Source organism: Elaeis guineensis, chromosome 2 (genome assembly GCF_000442705.2).
Source record: "Elaeis guineensis isolate ETL-2024a chromosome 2, EG11, whole genome shotgun sequence".
NCBI lineage: Eukaryota > Viridiplantae > Streptophyta > Magnoliopsida > Arecales > Arecaceae > Elaeis > Elaeis guineensis.
Window position 1 is genome coordinate 113,411,055 of NC_025994.2, and position 17,889 is coordinate 113,428,943.

At 35.2% G+C, this 17,889-nt stretch overlaps 2 protein-coding genes across 3 annotated transcripts; one reads left to right on the forward strand and one right to left on the reverse strand.

Moving 5' to 3' along the window:
• Positions 1-406: 406 nt before the first annotated feature.
• Positions 407-6,322, reverse strand: LOC105042244 (probable lactoylglutathione lyase, chloroplastic). 2 transcript variants are annotated; one of them, XR_012139147.1, is made up of 9 exons: positions 6,063-6,322; positions 4,657-4,831; positions 4,420-4,544; positions 4,153-4,217; positions 2,982-3,194; positions 2,802-2,849; positions 1,267-1,374; positions 944-1,131; positions 407-671 (listed from the first exon to the last, which is right to left on the reverse strand). XR_012139147.1 is itself a non-coding variant. In XM_010919376.4 (9 exons), exons 1-9 carry the CDS (start codon positions 6,193-6,195, stop codon positions 630-632), a joined length of 1,050 nt encoding a protein of 349 aa, XP_010917678.1. In that variant the 5' UTR covers positions 6,196-6,314; the 3' UTR covers positions 407-629. The 2 variants fall into 2 exon arrangements, 1 of the variants encoding a protein (XP_010917678.1); XM_010919376.4 differs by having other exon boundaries at positions 944-1,084; positions 6,063-6,314.
• A 5,495-nt stretch (positions 6,323-11,817) lies between these two features.
• On the forward strand, positions 11,818-15,098 carry LOC105042250 (aquaporin TIP4-4). Its single transcript, XM_010919387.4, has 4 exons — positions 11,818-11,982; positions 12,084-12,331; positions 14,330-14,666; positions 14,920-15,098. Exons 1-4 carry the CDS (start codon positions 11,856-11,858, stop codon positions 14,979-14,981), a joined length of 774 nt encoding a protein of 257 aa, XP_010917689.1. The 5' UTR covers positions 11,818-11,855; the 3' UTR covers positions 14,982-15,098.
• Positions 15,099-17,889: the final 2,791 nt, after the last annotated feature.

Below are 17,889 nucleotides of genomic sequence, written 5' to 3' on the forward strand. Positions count from 1 at the left end.
GAGGCCCCAAGTGAAGGACTTACAAATCGGAAAACAAACAATGCAGCATAAAAGCAAGTAACTTTTTTATGATTTTGATAATCTTTTCTCAAAGTCTGCAACTACAGTTTTCGATGAATTTTAATTGCTTTAGTTTGCAGAATATTTTAATGCACATCAAGAAAGTTGGTAGCTATGGAAACTATACTCTCAAAGGAAAAAAAAAAGTCTTATCGTTAAGAAGACAAACAGATCATGCCAATTTATAGCAGGTGGAAGCTAGGCAAGCAGAAGCAACCAAATATACACAAGATGCCTGATAGCCAACAGGAACATATTACAGTCATGGAGGGTGTTTGTCAGGAAGGCCATTCAAATGAAAGACAGCAGCACTTGGATGATAAATTGAACTTGAGATGAAAGGAAATTTAGGCAAGATCATTATAATCGATCAAACAATGAACTCAGCAAGAAATATCTTACAATCCATATATCAAGCAATAACCAAGCAAATGATGCATGATAACCATTTATAATGGGAGGTGGAATGGCTCATCTACGTAAAATTTGAGGAAGAGGAAGGCAGAGATGTGTTATAGAGATCTCTGGAACATATACTTGGCAGGAACAGGGTTGGGTATGATGGCAGGTCACTCCAGTTCTTTGGCAAAGTCTACATTGTCAACAAACACCTGCACAAGAACAATGCAAACTCAAGAAGATGAGGACTGAAGATAATTTATTTAAACAGCATAATTTGATTAATTAAAGATCAATTAATCAAAATAACATAAGGAAACATTGAAGAACATTTTCTGCAATTATTCAATTCTGTGAGAAGTAAAATAAGCATTGCATGTCTGTCCGCACACGCACGCATGCGAGAGAGAGAGAGAGAGAGAGAGAGGTTGTATGCATAAAATGTTTCAAGATGTCACAAAAGAAGCAAAATATTGGATCATACCGTTTTCCAGCCATCAGGATCTAAGCAGGCAGTAATCTTGGTGTTGATGCCAGGTAAGGGCCCAGGTTCACGGGTGATCTTTCCACCAAATAATTTTACTGCTTCTGCAGTTCTATAAACATCATCTGTGCCTATAGCAATCTGGTGTAATGCATAGTCTCAGTCTCCATTGTATATGAGTGAATTGACTTAGCACCACATTAAAACCAATTTTAGGGAAAAAGAAACATGTATTATCCAAAAAAGAAATATGTGATGGAGTAAAACAAGGATGACTGCACCTCTAATCATCAGTATTTTATAGCGGGAAAAGAGATCCTCACCTGTGCATAGGCATTTCCTTTGTCATACTCTTTAACTCCATAGTTATAGGTCAACTCCAACACTGCATTTTTATCTTCAGGACCATATCCCATCATTGCTACTGTGTACTGGAAGATAGCATAGGTATAAATCACATGTGCATTTATACATGCATGCACCAAATGCTAACTAGGAAAAAACTGAAAAATTGGAAATGTAAAAACAAGTCCTATGAAAAATGTATTAGCTTATTGACACAATTTTATATATATTAATACAAAGCAATTTGTCTAACTTCTGTAATGTTTAGGGCAGAAGTATTGTACACCAACAAGTAGCGTTGAAACTACAACTATAGCAAATATTAACAAGCCTGATTGCATCTCAGATTCTCACTATCTAAATTGGTTCACCATTTGATCCTATCTCGCTTAGATCCCGCAATAACAAGGTCATGAATTGTTTCCATCAGGGTATGTTACATCTCATTCCCATAATCTGGGTTGTCTCCAAAAGACTTGATCCCTACGGTTAGGGAATCATACACAAGGCCCGGGGACACAGCATACAACATAAAATTTGGTACCAAGGGATTAACATGCTTACTGAACATTACTGTTGGTGCAGACGTGTTACAAACTGTGTGCAATAAAAGACAGGTTTCCTCCAGACACTAATTGGCCTTTGACAGTATTACTGATAACTACAAATAAGAAAATATTAGTGGGTCCCTGGAAAGATCTTTCAATTAACATATAATATCCCCATTCTCATTTTGATTAGAGAAAGAAAAAAACAATGAGAATACTTCTAATTAATTCAACTCCAAGGGCCAATGGGAAGCAAGATACTTAGTGATTGTAAGTATGCCAGGGATGCTCGAGAAAAATTCCGAAAAGGAAATACTTTATTCTAAATTATTGTACCAGATCAAAATGATAAGCAATAGCTAATGAGCTTAGGCTTAGCTTGCAGCAAATCTCTAAAATTAGAACATAGCTTGCGATAAGCATATCCAAGGAAGCCTAAAAGTAGAACCAGAAGAGGATAAACTGATGGAGTCGAAAGGAAATTGTCACATCGAATATGGCAACAGAAAAGAAAGAATCTGAAAAAGAGAAGCTGGGTCTGAAAATAAGCAAATCCCAAATTGCAGAAAGGCATGATATTTATGAAATTAAACAAAAAAAAATTCTGTAAGGCCAGCAAACATAACTACCATAATGAATGAAATTTCTTGAACCCAAAAATATAAGGGTCCTGTTACAGTGGAAAAGGGCTTCATGACTCAAGTATTAAGTAATGCAAGTTATCAGAATTATTTTTCTTGTTTTTCAAATGCAATTTACTAGGTTGTTGGAAAACCAAAGATTTTTTTTTTGTCAACTTAGCTGTTATACTTAGTGTTCAGAGCTTGCTAGGGTTGAAGGTTTCAGCAGCATAGCCAGAAATCAGGGGTGGCTATAGGTTCAATTTAAAGCACATGTTTATACATGGCCCGCAAACACAAATTTCGATAAGCACTTATCTTCTATTGTTGGTGAAGAGTGCATACCTTGTACTGAGGATTGTCACGTTTGCGTAGAAGCTCCATTCCAAAAGCCTTGACTTCAAAAAAGAAGGGATTCAGAACTTGACAACATGAAAAGGTGATAAATGAAGGAACATCAAAGAGGATTGACTTAGAACTTGAAAATATACAGATCTTGTTAACTCCACTTTAGGAAAAAATCACCTTCTCATAGAAATTTATGGATCGATCAAGATCTCCTACACGGAGCATTACTTGACACAAGGGCTCTGGTGTAGGACCCCTTTCCAAAATCTCAAACTTATAACCATCAGGGTCTTCAATAAAAGCAATCACAGTTCTACCACCTTTTACAGGACCAGGTTCTCTAGTCACCTTTCCTCCTTTGGCTCTTATAAGCTCCACTGTTTTGGACACCTGTTATGAACATCAAATAAATTTGAAAACAAAAGCATCTTTCAGAAACAATGAAGATATTTTAATGAAATATTACATGCTATGCGAAGAACTAGTACTGAGAAAATAGCCGGTCGAATTAGAAGATAGCCAGTTTGATCAAGAACAAGTACTGACATCAGACAATACACTGGTATGTTAATGATGGCTTTGACAATCGACAGAAAGAAGGAACCTTGCGACAAATGTCACTTTGTAATAGATCATAAGCATTCTGCAAAAGTGAAGGGTCTTTAAGAAAATTCTATTTCTATGCACAAGAAGCTTCTTATTTTTGTGAGTTTCTTAGTCATCCATGATAACACATAGATGACATGTAATTGATGCAATATAGGTTTTTATCTTTAAATGCTTTTTTATGAGAAGATAAATATAGAAATTTGAGAAAATTGATTTTACTTTGTCATAGTCTGCTATATATTACCTATATCATATATGTACTCAACTTAGATACCACAGAGACTAGAAGATTCCAAATTGCATTCCATAATGCTCATTGATCTGCAAGTGAAGAAGATAATCCTAATTGTTTCTTTGCGAGTTGCTCTTTTCCCTGCATAATTTTCTTTCTTACAGCAAACGTGCGATTGCATCTTCATATAAACTTTTGGATTGGTGTATCAAAACAATGCAGCAAGGTGATCTCAGTTCAGCTTCAACACTTGAAAGACAAAATCTAAGAACAAAAATCCCAAGATCCAGAAGCATGAGAAAGCAATCTACATGGTTAACGAGAGAAATCCTAGTCAAACACTAAGTTTTCCTAGGAATTAACTTGTAAGAAGCCTAAGCTATACCTTGTGAGCAACTGAGAACCAAAAATCTTATGTGCAAGGTTACCCCATCTTCATATATGCAGTTGAAAAGAAAAAACAAGCATAACAAGACCCCAAACAAAATGTAAGGAAAAGAATCTTACATCTTCCACTGCGATACCAAAATGACCAAAGCCAGTTCCTATATCATATTTGTTGACCCCATAGTCTGCAAATATTTGTGCAAAATAGTTTCAGTGACACTTTCCTAAGTGCATATATTGCACTTCTAGGTAAACCAGAGAAAAGTACCAGAGCTGATTAACCTTCATAATTTCAATAAAGGCTTTTCAAATATTTTGAGCGTTGAAGATTGTTCAAACCTCAAAAATGTGCAGCAGTACAAATAGATAACCAGTTAGCATACTCACTGTAAGTGAGTTCAACAGCAAAATGTGAGTCCTCGGGCCCATATCCAAGGAAGGCATTCGAGTATTTTTCTTCAGGTATGTCACGTTTCCTCAGCAACTTCATTCCCAAGCACTCCGTGTAGAAACTGCAACATAATAATACAAAAATTGCAGCCATTAACGACATTACCTTTAATCTAAACAACATCTTTAGAATACCTCTAAAGCAGAAACTACAGCCAGGGGAAAATATCATACTTTATTGTCTTATCCAAGTCTCCAACACGATAGACAACATGAAGCAGCCTCCGGTTATCCTTTTTTGCCCACTGCAAGGCACCTTCTTCACTAACACCAGTGCTTGCTTGTGCAGTTCCTTCTGCTCTAATCAACTTAGAGGTTTTTATTCCAAGCAAATTTGGCTGGGGTATAGCTGGATGATCACAACCAATAGATTAATGAGCTCAGGCTTAATGGACTATGGATGGTTTGAAATTCTGCATCAAACTTCAAAACTGATATACGAATATTTAGGTGTTGGCTAAAACTAATCTTTTGAAGCCAAATACATTATAAATATGAAATATGCATGCAAATTTTTTTTTTTACTATTCCTTTATTCATTTAAATTGCAGGAAACATCTTTCTAGACTAAAATTTTGCAAGTTTTGATCAGCTTTGCAAGCACTGCAATATTTAGGTTGCAAAAAGATTTAGAGGTAAGCGACATATCTTAGCATAAGTTCAGCTATCTAAACCCCAAACCGTGGATTTGTAGATGTTTTACGTTAGATTTTCATCAAATTGGAAAATGATATATTACATTTTAAAAAGGATTTTTTAATGTCGTTATTCATGAAAAGTTGCGGGCCAACATTGGAAGCATCTATTCATCCAACAGTCCCATATGTGTGTGTGTGTGATATTCTGGGACAAAGTCTCCTCTATTTCCTTAGCTTTTTAACTTTCCTGATTTCTTTCCTAATTTTCATTACCTTAACTTCTCTAAATGATTTTCAAGCAAAAATTTGGAGGAGAATCCGCCCAACAATCCAGAAAACCCAAAGATAGAAACTCTTGCTGTCCAGCCAAAACCAAGATTTTGGACCTTGTAGCGTTCGAGATACCAATTCGGAATTTTGGTGATATAAAATGGTTAGAAAAATTTCGTTACTTTTATTGACTCATGCCAATTCTTCCGAATAATCCCTGCAAAACCAAAATTCAAAAAACTCTCATATCCTTTATCAAAAAAAAAATAAAAAAACTCTCGTATCGAATTCACACAAAAGTCATTGGGTGAACACCATCCATTGCCAAAGCAAAACCAATGATTCGTCCTCCTCAAACCCGAATGCCTCGCCTCAAAGAAATTCTCAGTTGAAAGGATACAAGCAAATAATGACAATCTCCTAGTATATGACGATGACCAAAAGCCGCCGTACTTCGATCATAGAATTGATATAGATGTTCGGAATTTATTTACAATCTCAGAATACTAGAATCTTGTAAATTATGTGCTGGATGTTGAAGTAGTGAAACAGACTATTATTTTTTCGACGACTCTTTATAAAAGTAGTCTGAAGTTCATTCTAGATAAGCTAGGGTTTTAAAAATATATATATATAGTGAGACACGATAGGTGGTGAGGATGGGGAGCTCACCGCTGCCCAGCTGGAGGAGGGCAAGCCGGCGAGAAGGCTTCGAGGAGAGGCGGAATCGAGCGCGGGGTGCGAAGTCGGAGAGCGACGAGGAGGTGGTGGTGGAGGAGGCGGTAATGGGGATAGACCTTGCCATCTTGCTCTCTCGCTGCCTGGCCACCAGCCACCGCTTCCGCTGCTTAAAATCTGGGCCAAAAAGCCTAAATTCCAGGGTTGGCCTGCATCTCGGACGGACTATTTCAACACACCGGCAAGATGGCCCAGAACTGGGCCTGGAGTTTCCAGGACAATTTTTTTTAGGGATGGCAATTTTTAGCAGATCTGATTGGTTCTATCTAATCTGATTAGAATACAAGATGGACATAGAGTTTAAAAAAAATATTTAAAATATATTCAGATGAAATATAAGTAATGATATGCTTCACTCTAAATTTGATCTGACATAACATTAATCTATAGTTCACTTTCAAAATTATTATTATTTTCTAATATTTATATGTATCCGACCCCACTTATTTATTCAATCCATATTTTTATTTGATTCGATCCAATCCAACCTGATATAGATATAGATATTGATCTACCCGATTTATACCGAGTCCACTATCATTTTTTTTTTTTGAAAATTATAAGATATTTGTTGCTAAAAAAATATATACATAAAATCTCAGAAGCAAACTAAGTTGCTGGTTTCTTGGCAAACTATGCAAGCGTGAAGTACTGTGAAACAGCTTGAAATGATAGTTTTCCATTGATCTTGCCTCTTTAATTGGAGTGGATGCTTAGGGACTTTGTTTTCATGAAATTACAGTGAAGTTTCTTTGCTTTGCTCTTTGTATTATATTGATTTAATAATTAGAATAAAAATTAAGAAAATACCAACAGCTATTAGATATATACCATCAATTACGATTTGCATGTTGCTGTCAACTACTAGCAAGGGGAAACCGGTAAAACCCCCTCAATGCATGATGGGAATTGGAAATAATAGAATCGTGGAAATGGATGAGAAAATTGAGAATGGTGTTTTGGGTGACAGAGGAATCAAAAAGCCACAATCCATTCTATGTCATCATATTTTACCCTCCAATGAATTGTTTGCGGTGAATTTGACAGAAGAAATAATTGGAATGCGAATGGATGGTGTCTAAAACTTGATTGAGTGACTCCAGACAAGTTCCAAGTAACTTGGTAAATCGATCGGGTCAAGACTAAGCTGCAATCCGAGTTTTACAAAAGCCGAAGCTCAAAAACTTGCCAAGTGTGCTCCAGCAATCAAGATCACCATGACATAAATTCAGATCAATTTCTTGAATCAATGTGGGGCAAGAGTTAAAATTAAACTTTAATTCGTAATACCACATGAGAAGTAGCATGTAACATTAGTGCATGACGAGCCAAATAGTTTCCAAAATGGAAACTGACCTGACGAAGAAGAACAACCTCATCTAATATCAATAGAGAATCCAACACACCAGCTGAGTTATTTACAGTTACATTACTAAATTACAAAAACATCTTTTTTTTTTTAACGATTATGAGAAAATGTAAACGCACGCTAAGACCACGGCAAAGATGCCTGATTTGAGGGGGACCAGCTTTAATTATAGCCGCGGTGATGGTGGCCCATTTGATGGATCGCTGCCAAGATTCTCTCTCTGAACCACGGAAACCATATCAGTCCGCCAGCACAGTTTTCTGAGCACCTCTTTAACCGGACGGTACCAAGACTGTTCTGGTCCGGACGGACAAATTGGTCCAATTCATTTGTAAACATCGAAGAAATCGGAAATATCTTGGCCTTCGGGACCGCGGCTGTTGGAGTAAAGGGCACCCCGTTCGGCGCGTTTTGGGCGGCAACGTTGTGGTCGTGGGACCCACGCCTTTTATGGAGCCCCAAGCGGTATTTAGATAATGGCAGTTTGTAACCAAGGTTTTTTAACGGTGAAAACTATTTGCGACCCATCAATTATGAAAAAGGTCATCACGGTTATAAATGATTATTTAATGTTAGAACTGATTGTTATAATATAGATACTGACTATTAATTATATTTTTAATTTTTATGGATCGAAATTTGAGTAGGTAAAGTTTACCTCCAATTTGTATATATAAAAAAAAAATTATAAAAATATTACGTGATTCAAATGAGATTACTATGGTAATCTATATTCTAAAATAATTTGATCACAAAAAAGATTACTATGTTTGATATATTATACTTATGTTTCAGTAATTAAAAATCTCTGGATACACACAGAGGGATCACTATGTTGATTTGGTAAAAAGCTATCTTTCCATTGTTTGAGATGTATAAATAATATATAATATGTCAGACATCTCTCTGGATTGGTGGGTCCACAACCCACGAGAAATATACATGTGATATGGTTTGAATTTTAAATTTAAAATTTAAATTTTGAATATCTGTCATATTAACACACCCTATCTAGGTGGTTTGTAATATGCAAACGTCTAACTCGTATAACACAAATAGTAAATGAGGATTTTTTTTTTAGTAAAATGGGGAAAAATTTGCTATACCCAGCAGTATAACATGAGAGATCCACTCTTTCGATCACTGAGTCACGTGAGTTGATTGAATGTGTCTGATAACTCATGAGATATCCGAAGTGATATGTTTCATAGATGTCATATCGAGCCTATCCAAATCAAGAAAGTTAGTATGCCACACCAACGGCAATGATCGAAACTTGGATCTCCAAGTTGACGTCCAAGCCGGAGGTCTGAACACGAGAAAAGATGAACAGTTGTACTCTCCCATCACCTTTTGTTTTCCGTACAAATGGCTTCCGTATCATCACCTTGATGTTTACAATCCTGTGACTGATGGCTGTGATTGATTTTCGTTTTCACGTTACCTTTTAAATCTGCCCCCAGAAAAGAAAATGTTTGATCGGAGAGGATGAGATCTGAAATCAAAATCAAAATGAATAATTTTTATTTTAATTATTTAATTAAAAAATATTTTAATTATAATTTTAAAATAAAATTAAAATATTTTAATTTATAGAGATATTTGATTAGAGGATTTAAAATCAGAATCGAAATAGGTGATTCTCATTCCAATCGTTTGGTTGGAAAAAATTTCATTCTGATTTTGATTTTAGAGTGGAATGAAAATGGATCAATATATATAGAACTCAATTTTTACTATTTTCTATGGATTCAATTTTTTATTTCAATTTTGATTCTGATTTCGATTTCGATCACGAACCAAACGCTTCGAAGGATTTGGCCATTCCAATTTCAATTCCAAACCATTCTGATTCTTATACTTATTTAGACTCCGGTTACGAACCAAACATCCCCTATATAGAGCTCAATCTCTACTCTCCTCTATGGATTCAAATTTTCATTCCAATTTTGATTCCGATTTCGATTACAGTCACGAACCAAATGCTTCAGGGGATTTGGCAATTCCGATTTCGATTCCAAACCATTTCAATTCCTATTCATATTTTGATTTCAATTATAAACCAAACACTCCCTTAATGTTATCCAAAAAAAAAAAATCTACTCTTAAATTGGATGGAGAAGAAAAAAAAATTTATATATAAATTTCTACTCCAAAAAATTATTAGATAGATCAAATCCCCCAAAGATAAATTCATTCTAACACATTTTAGCAGAGGTAGACCACTAAAATAGCCATTTTGTGTGGTTGACGGCAAATGGCTTCAAGTGGCCATTTTACTTGATTGTTGGATAACAACCTTATATTTTAAAGAAAAAAACAGATCCTGTATTTATTAAGAATTTTGTATTATTCTACCTTACAAACTAATATTGTTCGGGAAATCCATTAAGAATTTTGCTTCAAAAAAAAAATATTTCAAGATCAATTTACAAATAATGTTTGAAAAATTATACATAATATCATTAAAATATTTATATGATCCACAAAACATGTCTATAATTATTATTATTTATTCTTTAATAAGATAACATTTTTTCTATATGCTGATTAATTAATATAATATCAAAGCTTAATTGAATAATTGGAGGTTATGCATTGTGTTTTCATCTCTTCCCATTTCATTAGTTTTCATGTGGGTGACTTGAGTTCCATGGAGAGCTCTACTTGATTGTGATTTGATTAAGCTAGGCTATTGATTTCACTCTTTAAATAAATTAATTTAAAACTATAACATAAATATCTCTATATACATATTTTATAGTGAGGAAATATGACTGCATTCCATGAACCTTCAAGATTCCTCTCTGACATTTGCATTAATACATAGAGACTTTTTTATTTTTGATACAATGGTTTCTTTCTCTCAAAATAGAGAAAACTATATGTTATCATAACAAATTATTAACATGAATTTATTTATGAGGATGCCGGTTTATTTAGTTGGCTAACCATCTGCGTTTTGAGTCACCTCTTCCACCAATTCCAACCATGCTTCCTTCTAACCTGTTTTTTAAAAGGAAATTAAAAAAATAATAAAATACTCCTTAGCTTGGGGTTGAATGAATAGTTCAAGTTTAAATCGCTCACCATCCATGCAATACGGAGCAATCAGCTAAGAAGCAGGTCCCTTCTATTTCACCAAACTTGGCTGGATGACGGATGATGATTTGCAATGGTAACCTAAAAGGATGTTAACCATTCTTCTAGAAGATTACGACGCCACGCCAACCACAATTCCTGTCACACGTACAGAATCACTGGCAACAGGTCTTCCCGTGGTAGGTAACGGCACTCGTTTGGTTCGCAAGAAGTGTAAGTAGGAGAAAATCTTTTTTATCTGGTTAGAGGTTTAAGGAGAGAGAAAATATAAAAAAATTCATGAAAAGACACAAGGCACATTTTATTGGACGTGAAAGCCTATTCGGGAGATAGATTTTGAGATTTTCTATGGGTGACAATTGATAGTTTTTTTTTTTCAAAAATATCATCATTATAAATATCAATATAATATTAAATTAAATACTATATTAATATATATTAATATAAATATTATAATATTGATAATATATTAATATTATTTTAATATTTATATTAATATGATATTTTATTAATATTAATATGATATTAATATTAATATTATATTAATATCTCTATTAATAAATTTGTTATATTAAAATATTAATATTATATCAATATATATATATATTAATGTTGTATCAGTATAATAAATTATTATAATCTAATGTTATATTATATTATATCATTATTATATTTATATTAATATTATATTAATATATATATAAAATTTGAGAGTAAGAATGTATAATCTTATATTTATCAAGAATATAATAGATATTATATATATATATATATATTAAAAAATAGATGTTCAACTAAATATATATTATTTTATAATAAATTATTTTTTTATAATCAATTAAATATATTAAAATTATATTTTTAATTCTCATATTTTTAAAAAATAATTTTTTTCAAATAATTTTTTTTTAAAAAAAAATTGTGAACTAAATAAGCTCTGAGACTAGATACTCTTTGTTGGTGCGGTTGATTTTTATCACATGAGATAATACTTCGCTCAATATGCCATGATCCATTTTACCAAAAAAATATATTGCATGATCCATTCTGACATGTGTTTACCACGGTCCCTCCGCCGGTATTTCACTCATAATTTTGAGTGAAGAGGGAAGGTTAATAAGTAAGAAAAAGCAAGCTACACCTCCGTACGTCCTTGTCGGTATCCGAGGTTAGCGGGAGAGCGCCAACCACCCCTGCCTTCGCCTACAAAAACGTACACCAGCAATAATCCCACCCCACCGCCGATCGGCAAAATAATGGCGAAGATCGCGGTGGGAAGCCGGGAGGAGGTCAGGGAGCCGGATTGCATCCGCGCCGTGTTGGCTGAGACCATCCTCACGTTCCTTTTCGTCTTTATTTGTGTCGGAGCTGCCATGACTGCAGGTACGTACGATGATGGGTTCGAAATCGATGTTATATTTTTTTCCTGGTTGAGGGGTAATTAGTTTGTGGTTAATTTTCCCATGCGATGGTGGGTGTGGCAGAGAAGATGACGGGAGGGAAGGACGCGATAGTGGGGCTGATGGCGGTGGCGGTGACGAATGCGCTGGTGGTGGCGGTGATGATAGCGGCGGGGCTCCACATCTCCGGCGGCCATCTGAACCCGGCGGTGACGGCGGGGATGGCCTTGGGGGGTCGCATCACCCTCTTCCGCTCCATCCTTTACGTCGCCGCTCAGCTGCTTGGCTCCTCCGTGGCTTGTTTCCTCCTCAAGTACATCACGGGAGGAATGGTGAGTTAATAAAAAAAGTCATCGATTCCAAATCTCCCCTTCTCCCTCTCTCTCTCTCTCTCTCTGACGCCCGCGCACGGCAAACGGGTCGTCCCAGAATCATGCCAGCTATACTCATTGGCCAGAACTAATTAATGTGAAATGAAATAAGAACCAAGGGTTCCGAATGAAATAAACTAGATGTTAAATGGCAGTCAATCCTCCGGCCAAGTCTCAATTCTTCCTAGAATATTCTCCTTTGCCTGTAGAAGTAATGATAACTAGGCTGTGCCAATGCTGGTGGAGTTTATCGATTTGATTATTTAAGTCTTGGTCCAAGCTAAGCTTCATCCACGCTACGTCTGATATTGCTAGCATGGTGACAATTTTCTTTGAATTATTCCCCATTTTTTTTTTTTGATCAAGTGATTCTCTGTATTAATCTTCATAAAATTTGATCCAGAACTATTCTGTTATTCTTGAATTGTACTCAAATTTTACAATGTAATTTAAAAATTCTTATGAATTACAAATTAATGATACCATTTATTGCTGCTATAATGGTGTTTTCTGTTATTATTTCTCATTATTGCCTCCCCTCTAGTTAGTGGATGTGTTCGCTAGACTTTTGAGGAAAAAAATAAAATTTAATTACTTATGTGCAAACTATAAAAACAATTCAAAGAAATGTAATTTTATATTTAAAAGAAATTTTTTACTAATAGGATTTTATTTGGAAGAAATATTTCATATTTTTATGGTTCCCAAAAGCAATCCATAAAGTTCGTCTTACAAATATGATTTGAAATGGAGAATTTTTTTTTTTTAATCTTTTTCTCCTTACTTAGGAGGCAGAATAAATTAGAAAGTCGGAATCTATTTTGGTACAAAAATTGCACGGGGAATCAGAAAGACTTCTCTTTTTTTTTTTAATGCATCATTTATTTTTTATTTTCAAACTTTTTAATAGCTTTTAACAAATTCATTGAAGTTTTATCTGAATTTCAAAACAATCTCTCCATCAAGGTGGTTCACAATGCCAAATTTATGACTATGCTTTCCACTCCATCTCTAATTGCACGCAACAATTTTTTGAGGAAAATTTAGACATCATAGATTAGCTAAGTCAAACCTACTAGTGCAAGCACAATATACTTGAGCTTAGCTTATTTGGGGACAAGCTTTAAAACAATATCGAATTTAGCTTACTATTTATTGAGATGAAAATAATCGAGTTTATCATTAAGGTCCATTCACAGCAGCACCGAACCTTGAACAGAAAGAGTTCTTCACCAAACAATGCCATGAATATATAGCTTGGCCCTCTTGCAACAGTGGCAAATCTAGATAGAACAACCGAAAACAGACAGCAACTTTTGGCTACCTTGATGACGAAGTTATACTTATGGTATATATAAAATAATAGTAATAATAATCTCTCATCAGCATTCAAACGTGCATTATTTGCTCAGGCAAATTGCTTATACACTTGTTTTGACTGTAACGTAACCGGTTTTCTTCGGCCATCTTTCATTTACGTTTTATTCCTTGATATATAATTATATAATATGATATATTGTTTTATACATACACTTATGCCTAACTTTAAGAGATACATGTCCAAAAAAAACGGGGATCATCTCCCTCATAACAACCGTAAAAAATTTCTCTTCGTTGAGTTATATACAGTTCATGTATTCTTGCACAAATATTGGCACGTCCCTAGGCTTAGTTCAACTCAAGGATAGTGTAGCCCAGCCCACAGAGATGGGCACCATGAAACTAAGCAAAGATCCACACAAATAACCTTTACGAGGATTACAAAACTCATGTGACTTGACTGCCTATTTGAACAAGTGTTTCAGTAGTCACTTGAATCATCCTGCTCAAAGGGAAATGTCTCAACACAAATGAGAGCCTGATTCATAGAAGTGAAAGGTGGTGTATAAATGTCTTTTTTCGCAAACTCTTTTCCATCTATCTTACACTTTTAACCCCAAATTTTACAATATGTAACAGGATACTCCTGTGCACTCTCTTGGTGCTGGTATGGTGGCCGTCCAAGGTGTGATAATGGAGACAGTCCTCACCTTCGCTCTCCTCTTCTCCGTGTATGCGACCATTTTGGACCCCAGGAAGGGCATTGTAGCAGGCCTGGGCCCTCTTTTTGTTGGGCTTGTGGTGGGCGCCAATATTTTAGCCTGTGGGCCATTCACAGGTGCATCCATGAACCCAGCTAGGTCGTTCGGGCCAGCCCTGGCCAGCCAGAATTGGACTAACCACTGGGTTTATTGGGTTGGCCCAATGATTGGTAGTCTCCTAGCCACATTTGTGTATGAGCATCTCTTTATGGCAGGTACACACGAACCTCTCTACAGTAATGAAGAAAATTTCTCAGGGTACACTTGACATTGCTTTTTCTTTTTTTTCTTTCCTTTTTTTTTTTTTTTGGAAAAGAAAAACAATCCTTAGCCTTGGCTGCCATATCTTGTCTGATAGTTCCTGTTTTGTGTAAATCGTATGAGATGGACCTGTTTGTTTTTTATTTACTTCTTTCATCCGTGGGATTGTCACATTTGATTCCATTCCTTCAAGCTTTATGTATGTAGATGTGGACTCGAACCAAGACGATGGACATCGGGCTCTCAATGACTCTTGGCTAATCAAATGAGCTCAGTTGAGCCTTACCATCAAGTCAAGCTGCAAACGCATGGCAAATTGGGTGGGTGAACTTTGAACCAGTTCGATATAATGAATGTTAAATTATTTAGTGGTTGTTTGTAGATTATGCCTGGGCGTTGCAATTCTAACAAATGATTGTCGATAGCAACTCTCTATGACCTGCGGGAGGCTTTTACCATGCTGCCCTTGGGTAGGACGGCACTCACCAAAAACTTTACCAAGGTTTTTTTTTTTTTTTTAACCTATTTATTTAAAAATTATACAGCCTCAAGATAATACTTTTATTTGATGACAATAGTTTGGAAAATAAAGATTATAATGGAATGTAAGAGGCTGATATAACTATTACAACGGATTATACGGGCATAGCGAGATTCAGCTACGATTTATGTTAGCATGATTTTAGATGATTATATAATCTTAAGAAGATCATATAATTTTAAGAATCATTTGATTTTAGATTGAGAAATATCAAATTTATCAATAAGAATTATCCCTACTGATGGTTCTCATTGGCAGAATAAATGGATGTAGATATTGAATGGAAACTAGCAAAAGTCTCCGTACTAGAGATAGCATGATGGTGAGAGAAATTGATCTAAGAGAAGCTTTTCTAAGAAGCTGAAGAAGTATTTTATAGGATATCAGATAGAAAAATAGCAAAAGTCTATGTGGTTAGAGACGATGCGATGACAATGAGAGCTTGATCTAAAAGAGGTTTTCTTATATACTAAAGAAGACGTCTCGTGTCAGAGATGCTAGCTTGAGAGAAATAAAATGAAAGTTAATAAAAAAAAAAGAAGAAGAGACAGGTCTTCACGAAGGAGATGGTTGTGATACCCTGCTAGAAGAAAAAAACAAGAGAGAGGAGAGAAAATAATTTGAATTTCTATATTATTACATTCAATATATTTCAGATATTATATATACTAGTGTATAAATTCTATACAACAAAAATAATAGAAGCTAATGTAAGATCATGTTAATAAAAAAAATATATTATGGATTGATATGAATTATCATATGATTCTTAAAATCATGTGATCATTTAAAATTTTATAATTTATAAAATTATATATTTTTTAAAATTATTTGATCATCTTAAATAATGCTAACAATTGATATATATTATTTTTTTAAATACTTCAAATAATGGAGTATTAAATGACTCATCTGATCCGAGGATCTTGAGATGGTCAACGAAGAAGGAAGCACAACAGCATTTTGTGTATTTTTTTTTGGTCTACATTTAGAAGGAGATATATCGAAATATTAGAATATAGATGAGTTGACTAATTTTTTTTATTAAATTTATCAATGAAAGAATGGATCTAAAGGAAAGAAAGATTTTTTTTTTTTAATATAAAAAAGGGGCACCACCGAACCTATGATTTGACTTTTGCGGTGTGGAGCTACGGTCCATCAGGACAAACCTAGCTCCCTATAAAATGTTATCATAAGTGATTAAAAAAACAGAAGACGCATGGCAAGTGGCGACAAAATAGAGGGATGGGGCGTAGCCATGCGCCATCACCCATGCGCCGTCGCCCGATGGCAAGCTAGGACTAGGAGGGAGGCTTCCTGGGAGGAGATTCCTTCAATGATAGACCACAATTGGGTGTCGCAGAAATTGAAAGGGAAGAAGGCAATAGTGTAGCTGCCATGCTCCCACAAAAAAAAGAAAAAGAAATAAATCACAGCTATTGTCTATTGCTCACTTTATGTGTCCTGCAATCTATATCGATTTGGTTGTTTTCCCGTTTCTTTTCCCCTTTCTTTAAACAACAGCATTAGTGAAAGCCGCAGCTTTTCAGTGTTTAGGTAACTTCACACATGCGTTTATCAGACACGTAAATCCTTATTGAGATACGTTGCTTTTAACCCAAAATTTGGACCGACCACTTCATCAGATACGAGCACTCTGTTTAATTAATCTCGATACATTCATCATATGGTGTTCGTGATGTTTCATGATGTTCAGATTATTATAATCGATATCTAAAATAATTTATAACTTGCATACATGCGTGAGTGGGAGAGGAAGAGAAAGACTTCATAAAAAAATGAAGTGATGAACGGAGATGAGGTGGAACCGAACATTTCAGGTCTAAGTGCTTCGGAATTGTTCATACAAAAAATGAAAACAATTACAATTACATGAAGTCATGAATTGATTGTATCTTTCACTTCGATCGCCATTTTAATCCTCAAGAATCTTTGATGTCTTCTTGTGGGCAATAATTCACGACAAAGTAAAGAAGACATCACGATGGCAGTACAATAATGATAAAACCTTGTTGCATTCTAATCGAGGGGCCCGGCTCTACTTTTGTTCCCAACATCGCATTCAATTGTGTTTTGGGATGTTGGATCCATGGTCCATCTCTAATCATCTCAGATGCCCCCACCGGTTGCCGACCACTCTGGGCCACTGAAACTTATGACCCCCACCCCTTCATAAATGATTTTGGCACCACCTCCATCAAACAATCACGATAAATAATGGGTACAATGCCATTTGAGAGTGCCAGAGAAGCCGGAGCTGGGACGGACCCGAGTGATCCCGGCGCCTGGCCATCCATGCCTGCTCTGGGTGTGATAATTTTTCCTGGATCCTAATTGTAGGGCCCACGGCTAATGCGCGAAAGGAGACAAGATCCGCGGTATACCAACTGGCACATTTCCATCATAAACTGCACGTTCCCTGTAAGGCGTAACCTTGCAACGATGCCATCTCTCATAATTGGAGTAATATTGGAGGGTTACCGAGAATTAACATCGGGGACGTTTGGTTGGCGGTCCAGATCGAAATCAAAATTAAAATTAAAAGAATTAAATTTTTTAAAATATTTAATTTATAATTAAAATTAAAAAAATAATTAAAATTTAAATTTATA